Genomic DNA, 9,202 nt, shown 5'->3' with positions numbered 1-9,202 from the left:
TTCTGGATAGAGTTATCGGCCACGGCCTTCTTATCCTGCTTTGTTGTCTGGCTTTGTAGAGAAGTGGCACGAAGAGACTAATAACTTTTGTGTGCCAATTAGGGAGATGACAGTGGCACTTGAGAAACATGTTCCATAGACACATGAATGCAGCAAAAACTTTTGAGGAGGATGGGCTCTTGCACTGTTCTCACACTTTAAGGCTATAACATAGTTTCAACAATAGAAACCGAACCCAGTATTTTGATGTAAAACCTCAATTCGAGTTCTAGAACTTGAACCGAGGGTATATGTTAGGATTTCTGAATGTGTAGTCTAAAATGCGCCAATGATTTGTGTGGTTATTAACTCACCTACATTTTGTGTGGATTGTAGCATAAAAACTTGTATAACTAGATGTGTTTGGTTTATTTTTATTTAGAACAATGAACTTTTGCCCAATAAAAATGTACTTTAGCGTAGTTGTAATTTACTACAATGGGAGACTCAATTTGTTAAGGATCAATTTGTGTGACATAAAGCACCAACTTAATCAATTTAAAAGTAATCTCTACTACGCTATACAGAAGGGTGGTCAGTGTTGAATATCGCCGTCCATTGACCGACTTAGATTGACGTGATAGGTTCGCCAACATGAAACTTCGAAATGACGACGGTGTAAGAATCATATTCTCTATTTGCTCCCAATATAGTACAAAGTGACTGATAGAGTTTACATGACTGGTCAAATCAGTTCAAGTTTAGATTCGTCCGAAGACCTTTGATCAAATAAAAGGTGCATGGTTGAACAAGATGAAGATGAGATTTACTAATTTAGCTATTTCATAGTCTTGCCTGTGTTTAAAAAAAAAAAAATAAAATTTTTTGTGAATTTGGAAAATTCCGATATGATTTTTAATGCTTAAGGAAACAATTGTTTTGCAAAATAAATAAAATAATTGTAATTACACACATCTAGTATAGTTAAATTTGATCAAAGAAACACATTTGTTTGTCATTCACCTATCACTACTAAACTATTACAAGGCGATTTTGTAAGATATCGCAAAATTAGGGTGCGCGTTGCACTTGCTTTTCTCGTAAAATGGACTTGGTATTTCTGAAGCAACAAATTGTAGGGTTAAGGCATGTGCGGCATAACAGTGGTTTTTTCTTTAAGATGCAAAATAAACTTTTGTAGAAATGAAACACCAGTGTGCCTCAGCTAAACCTTTTAACTTCATATTTAAATTTGTTTTATGCAAGGCAAGATAATGATCCCTGTCAAATAAAACACATACTAGATTTATGGTTTCTAAATTACATTGGTAATTGCAAAACATAGTTAAGTACTGCGGAAAATAAGTCACATAATCTTATATAGCTTACTCAAAATTTGTATATGTTAACAAGAACAAACAAATTGTATGCAGCAGCCACCGGAATGGATAACGAAAACTTTCCGGTGTTACCTTACACTTTTGTTCCTAATCAAGCTCTTCATCTTTATTATCCTCTGGATCTTCTTCTCCATCTTGATCATCATCCTCACTACCTTCTGAATCTTCGTCATTATTTTCAGTCTTATCGTTAGTTTTTCCTTTGTCATCAGCTTTTCCTGTCGCTGGAAGTTGTTGAACAATAGAAAGTTAGCTAATCAGTTCAAGATGTGAAATATATTTATAACATAACTAAAGGAAATATTTACTATATTGTGCATGATAGAAGCTAATAGCCATTGATCTTTGATCTTTATTTTCTTTTGTGATGAAAAGGTTGAATGCACTACTAACATTATAAATAAGGTTTACACAAATGTTCAAAAATGGCTCAAACAAAGGTTTACACATATATTTGCATCTGAGGCATAAGACAGCAAAAGATAATTGTGGCGTGATATTATATAAATTTTCTCAACGAAAATGAAGTAAAATTACTTGAGGAAAAAGTATAGGATGATGTACCATATGCGTCAAAGAGGACTTCACCGGTACACAGTCCCTTCTCAATCCTTACGAGTTCAAGAGTCATCCTCGGACCAATCTCTTGAAGTCTGACAGCACTTTTGTTGGAAGCACGGTTAACTCTACCAATATTACTGGACAAAGTCACTGTTGCTGCTTCATCATCTGCTTCACTTTCTGATCCATAGCCAGCCCTTACATATCACAAGTGAAAAAAATAAGAAAATAAATAAAGATACATTGGATATGATTAATTATTTTGTATAAACCAATTTTAATTCACTTCTGAATGACTTGGTGCTTTATATGAAATAGGAATAACACAATAAGTCCGGAAACATTTCACCAGAGAAAATAACTTTTGAAAACCATTTGACAAATTTATCAGACAATTTCAAAGGTTAAGCTCATGTTCTTCGCTGAGCAGTTGAGAAAAGAATGAATAACAATAATTATAAGAAGGTAATTCAGGTTATTACTTATGGTTTGACCATATGACTTAGCTCTCTCTTCCAATTAATCATTCAAAAAGAAAGAAAATAAAATGAAATCACATGTAAACGGAAAGTATCTTACTTTGTGACAAAATCACTCACGTCTTGAAGATTCCTTAGATCAGGAACTTGATGGCTTTGCACAAGTTTCCTAATTCTCCGTGAAACACCTATAGGTTGTAACCTAATCGAATAATGTCGAAAATCAATCAGCTTAGTGTCTTTGTTGTAATTAAGTAACACAATCCTTTGGCATGCCGAGAGCTTAACCTGAAATATGATGTGCCATTAGGAGATGGACTTGGATGTCAAGTAAGTCTTTAAAGTGTTCGTGTTTGTAAAACTCACAGTTTTAACGTCAATTGTTGGAAAGATATTCTGGAACATGTTCGTTGTAAGCCGTAGAGGTAATTCACTACTGACAAATCCAGAAAGCACAATCTGGCAAAAAAAAAAATGACAACATCAAACTTGGAAAAAAAACAAAAGCAAGCAAGTTACTATTAATGGTTACTATATAATACATAGTAGATACATTCACCATTTAAATACTAACACTGGAAGAGCCGTTAAGTGACATAGGAAACTAATAATAACACTATTAACACAAGATGGCCATCGCATCACAAAGTGAATAAACAGATTCATGTTTGGTATAGTAAACATAAAAATTAGTGGTACACCCAATTTGCAGTCTTGATTATTCTTTAAGTCTTCAATTTGATTTTGATAGGAATAAAAGGTAAAAAAAGAAAGAAAAAAAAATCCCTTTCTCGCATTTTATAAGTAAATCTGGTGACAATTTGTTCTGACGAACATATGAAAAGTAATTCATTCCAACATTTTGTTTTTTTATCATATAAATTTTAGTAAGCATAAAGAAATACTTTACCAATGCAGAATTTTTAAAAAGATCTTTAGGGCATCGAGGATGCAATTGAGACCGCGCAATATCAGCAGCCAATGCATATTCATGTATCTTAAATGTAAGAGTAGGTCCTTGTGGGGTAGTTGCAACCCTCAAGTAAGGTGCAGATGCAGTTTTTGACAATATGAGGAAATGCGTGACACCCATAGGACCAGCAACATTCAGAAAGTCTCTCAAATTATTCCGTTTCTTTTCCTGCAAAATAGGAGACAGAAGAGTATATAGTCAACACTAGCATATAAGCCCACAGTAGCACATGAGATTGAAACCAGTTAAAAATGTTTATCATATAGTGTGACAACTACACATCCCTACAAAAATAGATTTCACTGTTTACTTATAAATCAAAATCCATCTTATTGTTAATCAATGAATAGGTTGTATCGTTAGAAAGATATCAATGAATAGGTTGTATTGTTAGAAAGATTAATGTTTAAAAAATTTAAGCCTCAAGATCCGTATTCAAGATTTGCAATACAGGTTAATCACTAGGTAAATTTAAACATGCTACCATATTCAAATCTTAAACTATGGTAAAACAGTAATTTTCTCTGCCCATTCAATTAATTTATCAAGAAATTCTCTCAATTTATGAAATTAGGAAACATTAAAGGTCAGTTTGGATAAGCTTCTCAAGAAGAACATTCGAAAAAACAAGATATCAAAAGAATCTTGAAAGATTTATGATATGTTCGAATAATTACTTCTCACGAAGCTCTCATTTAAATTGTCCATGAACACCTATAACATTATAAGGACCTTTTGGCGAGTGTAAGAATCACAGACTTATTTTAATTAAGAAACTGTCATAAGCTACAAACTAACCCAAACTAGGACTATGTTAAGTTGACAAAACAATCAATCTAGATAAGGTAGCACATTGCCAATAGCCTCGCCTTTGTCTTAACAAAAATCCCTGATACTAATACAGAACTTGCAGCATTCTCAAGACACTACATTGTTTTACAAAAGTTCGTCAATCATTCTAAAGGACGCAGGCACATAAATAACTAAACTACTCATCGCTACAATAATTTCATCGTCTTTGAAGCTATATAAATGAGATACACAATGGTCTAGTTTGGATTGGCTTATTTGAGCTTATCTACTAACATAAACACTGATGAGACTATTTGAGAAAGCTTACAGAAAGAGCTTATGACATGTTTACAACAGTTTTCAACTTATTTTCATAAGCTATCGAAATAGCTTATAGCTTATACTAAAACAGTTTAACTTTAGTTTATCTTCTGTTATAGGAAAGCTTATACACATACACACTTATACAATAAACGCTTAATTAAGTTATTTATCCAAACATAATAAAGAAGAAAGGAACATTAACCTTAAGACTAAGAGCAGTATATGGAAGCATCAACTTCCTAAGGTCCATCTGAAGCTGTTTAAGAGGAACAGGCAACTTCCCTCGGCAAAAAACAAAACTTTTCGGTATCTTCTTTCCGGTAATTGGATCAACACTGGGCTGTGCCTCTGGTTGCTTCCCCTTATTCTTGATGATAACAGGTCTTCTAAACCCCTTATTATTCTTCCTCTGTTTCATTCAAAACAAAAGTACCGTAAATTCCAAGCATAACACAACAACATAAAAAAACAAATACAAGTTTCAATTTTTTTGCTGGGTTTGATACAAAATTGCATAAAAACTAAACCCAGTTGAAGAATCGAAATTTGAAAATATATAAAAGTGTTAAACAACAAAGGGCTTAAATGAAGATTGGATATAGAAAAAGAGAGAGTAAACGAGCTTAAGCTAACCATTGTTGTTTGAAGTGGAGTTATCAGAGGTTAACACCGGTGCCGGAGATGGAGAGAGACGGCGGAGTGAGGGAGGGAGAGAGAAATTGGTTTACGGCTGTTGGTGGTAGCTAGGTTTGGTTTGCATATAGCAGAGAATGGGAAATATTTGAAGTGTATCGGGTCGGGTTATGGTTATTTGTTTTGGTATCCGATCCAAAGAACATTATAAAAAAATCAAAGTGCTAAACAGTCCCCGTAAACTTTTTAAGGAAATAAATATAGTAATTTGACATCGGAATTTGTACGGTCAACTCCTCGAAAATTTTTTTAAAAAATATTTTCAACTTAAAATTTTTTTTTTCCTTAACCAGTGCCCCGGAGGCATCGGTTAGCATGACCTATAAAAGAAATTGGGAAAAAAAAACTCAAAATTAATTTAGTCAAAATATTTATGAATTAAATATTATTTTTGTGTTGTCCACAAATACTAGCTCAATTGGCAGAAATATCGAAATTGCTAGTGTCAGACGTCGAGACCGGCGTTCGAACCTCAGTTACTCCACTTTGTGTGTGAGTTTTCAATGACTTTGTCATTTCGTCTATCAACAAAAAAAATATTTTGTTGAATTTTGTGAGCATATGTAACAACTGGTGAACATTTATATGTAGTCTCATCACTTTAACACTATAGTTAATTAGTTATATTCAAGATTTTCTCATATCGTTACCCATGTCGGATGTCTTGTTTGGTATATGTGTCTGAGGTCCGATCCTATAGTTAATTAGTTAATAGTTATATTCAAGATTTTCTGAGATTGCTAATGTTGGGTGTCAGTGAGTTTCTTGTTTGGTGTATGTATGTGTGTTGGTTCTTAATATGTCACACAGCTGCTGCTGCTGCTACTGCAAATTGGCTAAAACTAACTGTTGGAATATTTTATAATATTCCAATAATATTATGTGGGCAAATATCTTTATATATAATTATATTAGCTATTTATCAATTAGGAGCCTTAATTGATTAAGTGATCAAATAAAGTAAAAGGCTAATTAGATTTCTATTTAGAATTAATTAATTAATTAATTGGATATGGGCTCAATATGAGTGGATGTCAGGATGGCCCATTTCGGAATAATGGGAACCCTAATTGGCCATCACACTATATATAGGCTATGGTCCCCAATATACCGGACACACTGCATATTGACTCTTCTCCCCATCAGAAGAGTCCTAAAGGCATAACGAGTCCTGGTTGAGGAAGAACCACAAGCCAACGGATGCTCGTCGTCCGTCTCTCTCTTTATGTTTCGGGATTACAACGGTTAGTTCATTTAATGGATTCGTCATCCAGGTATTCCTATTACTATGATCTTTGATAAATCAACATGTCGTAGATCCTGTTTTATATACATGCTTGTGTTCATTTGACTTCCGCACTAAAGAAAGATTATAGATTTAATCTTTGTTATTAAGAGCATGTATATGATTAAATTATTAAATTAATTCTAACACTAACTACTACGTACATGTAATAATCATATTGTGTGGTGTGGCATTTGTATGCAAAACTTGGATATAGTGTGTTTGACAGCTTTCTTTTAAACACTTTGATTGTCACTGAAATGATTTTCATCAACTTCATTAATGTTGCACTTAAATTGGTCTAAATATTGAGTTGTTGGGCGTAGAGGCAGTAGGTCATAATTAAACACGTTATAGTTTCGTCATGGTGCTTAGTCTGAACAAGATCGAGATTTCTTTCACACGCGTACGTACGCACCAATACTCAAGTTTGAGAATTCAATGATCAGTGAAAGCCCATTTTTGGATCAAGATATGGTTGTGGAATGTGGTTCCTGACCAGAGAGAGGCTCTGGTCCAGAGCTGAAGAGCATAGTTTGGTTTGTACTTTGTTCTGTTATATTACAAAATCAGTGGATTCTATTTATATTTATGACGACGAACAAATTGCATTTATATATACTTCACAACACAATTATACACTTACGAAGATGAATACGAAGAAATGTTAGCAACATACTATTCTATAACACATCATTTTCAACACATGTACTTTATTATTAGAAGAAATTCGCACGGATCACACTAAATCATGCATGTGGGATCCATTGACTCATAAAGTGTTAGATAGTAAATTATTAGCACCAATTTTGATAAATGAATAGTTAACATTCCTGTTTGGAAAAAGGTAGAGTATTGATTGAAGGGGAAAGAGTGGCCCTTTTGGGCTTTGGAATAGCTGTTCAGAACTGTGTCGCAGCTTCCGTCTTGGAACATCACAACTTGCATGTAATAGTGGCCGATGCTCGGTTCTGCAAGCCGTTGGATCGTTCACTTATTCACAGCCTAGCCAAATCTCACTAGGTTTTGATCTCTCTGGAAGAAGGATCAATATGAGGATTGACGGTATAGTAAAATTTACACCGATGCTGTATATGAATTAAATCCAATAGTCCATGGTAGTAATATATATATATATAATATACATATTTGAAGTTTGTGTGCATCACATATTATATATGCTAGTAAAATAACCATGGTTAATTATATTGACCGTGGCTAAATGATTAGTATTTTGTAGTGTTTAAAAACTGCAGTACGAATCAAAGTTCTAATAGCACTTAGTGCATCGGGGCATGTACTTTCATAAAATGTAGAATATAACTGTGCATCACATATTGTGCTTGTAAAGAAAAATATACTGTGCCTAGCAACACTAATGTAACAACACAATCAGTGATCATTCTATAAGCCATGGAACGTGTGTGGATGAATAAGTTGGAATGTTAATTTCTAAGAATATATGAAATATATAAAGATGATATTGATATATGGAATGGAGAATGGGATGCATATTAATATATAGTTTGTTTGTTGTGTTGTGTTGTGTTGTGTGAGAGACAAAATGTGTGATGGTTTGCTAATTAATGGCTCCTCAACCTCTTCTTAAAAATTCTGACCAGTTCTCGATCGTTTTGGACGTACGTTGAAAAATTGTTGCCAATTCTAGACTGATTGATACACATAATTAATACTTTTCAACATTTTCTTTTGAATTTGAAGTCAAAAAATTTCCCTTCTCTCCTAGCTTTCTTACTCCTTTGTTCATTAGAGAGGTTGGGTCATTTTTTTGCCTAGAATAACCACCTCTATATCGGTTTTTTTTTCTTGTAAATATAAATAAGTGATTTTCACATAGATCAAATTTTTTCTTTTGTGTTTCTCGTAATTTTATCGTCTGAATGTGGTGTTATGTATTGTTTGTTTTTTATTAAAAATACTAAAGATAATGGGAGAAATCAAATAATTGTCGTAATGTAAGATAAAATTAAAGAAAGTGCATTAAAAATGCACTGATCAGGAAGTGTTTTGTATGATTTTTTTTTGTAAGGAAGCTATAAAGAAAGCAAAAAAATAAAACTAAATAGAAAAACTATTTACGAAGAAAGAAAGTTCTCATTGCGCCGTTCTTAAGATGATCACGAACACCTTCTAGAGGAGATTCATGCGTCAAGAAGTCGGCATCTGAGGAGGCTCTAAGTTTAGCGAAGAAATATGCACATTGATTCTCTTCTCTAAGTGTGTGATAAAGAGAAACATTGATTTGAGAGAGAAGTTTTTTGATGTCTTGGATCAACACAACATGTATATAATATTTAACTTGGGGACCTTTGATGAGGTTGACACAATGTAAAAAATTAGAGTAGCAGACAAGTTCATCAATACCATGTTTTTGGCCAACAAGAGGCCCTTATTGATAGCATACAGTTCGGCGAGCAAAATGTCAGATGGCCCTTGAATAAAATCTAAGAAGCATGAAAGATAGTGGGCAAAGGTGTTTTTTTTTTGTTGAAGGGCAAATATAATTATATATTTAAAAATAAGAAAAAATAGATACATCAAAAGAGAGTACAAGATGTACCGAGTCTCAAAGTAAAGAAAAACAACACAATTAAAGAACTCATAGATAAAAAAACTCCTAAGGGTTGCCAAAAATGTTTCTAATGCCGTCAAATCCATATCGAGCGGGAGAATCGAGACAACTTTCGTCATTAAG

The 9,202-nt window shown here is 33.4% G+C and overlaps 1 protein-coding gene across 1 annotated transcript; it reads right to left on the bottom strand.

Annotated features, from left to right (window-relative positions):
* Window positions 1–1,254: 1,254 nt before the first annotated feature.
* On the bottom strand, window positions 1,255–5,286 carry LOC123917749 (peter Pan-like protein). Its single transcript, XM_045969569.1, has 7 exons — window positions 5,142–5,286; window positions 4,711–4,917; window positions 3,330–3,560; window positions 2,786–2,878; window positions 2,520–2,707; window positions 1,944–2,137; window positions 1,255–1,603 (listed from the first exon to the last, which is right to left on the bottom strand). Exons 1-7 carry the CDS (start codon window positions 5,142–5,144, stop codon window positions 1,467–1,469), a joined length of 1,053 nt encoding a protein of 350 aa, XP_045825525.1. The 5' UTR covers window positions 5,145–5,286; the 3' UTR covers window positions 1,255–1,466.
* Window positions 5,287–9,202: the final 3,916 nt, after the last annotated feature.

Source organism: Trifolium pratense, linkage group LG3 (genome assembly GCF_020283565.1).
Source record: "Trifolium pratense cultivar HEN17-A07 linkage group LG3, ARS_RC_1.1, whole genome shotgun sequence".
Taxonomy (NCBI): Eukaryota; Viridiplantae; Streptophyta; class Magnoliopsida; order Fabales; family Fabaceae; genus Trifolium; species Trifolium pratense.
Note: the sequence above shows the minus strand (reverse complement) of the source record. Positions and strands in the feature narration are given on the sequence as shown.

Coding starts and splice junctions, on each gene's coding strand:
- LOC123917749 (XM_045969569.1), bottom strand. Junction 2,138..2,519: donor GTGAGTGATTTTGTCACAAA/GTAAGATACTTT, acceptor GTGATATGTAAG/GGCTGGCTATGGATCAGAAA. Junction 1,604..1,943: donor AGTCCTCTTTGACGCATATG/GTACATCATCCT, acceptor AACAACTTCCAG/CGACAGGAAAAGCTGATGAC.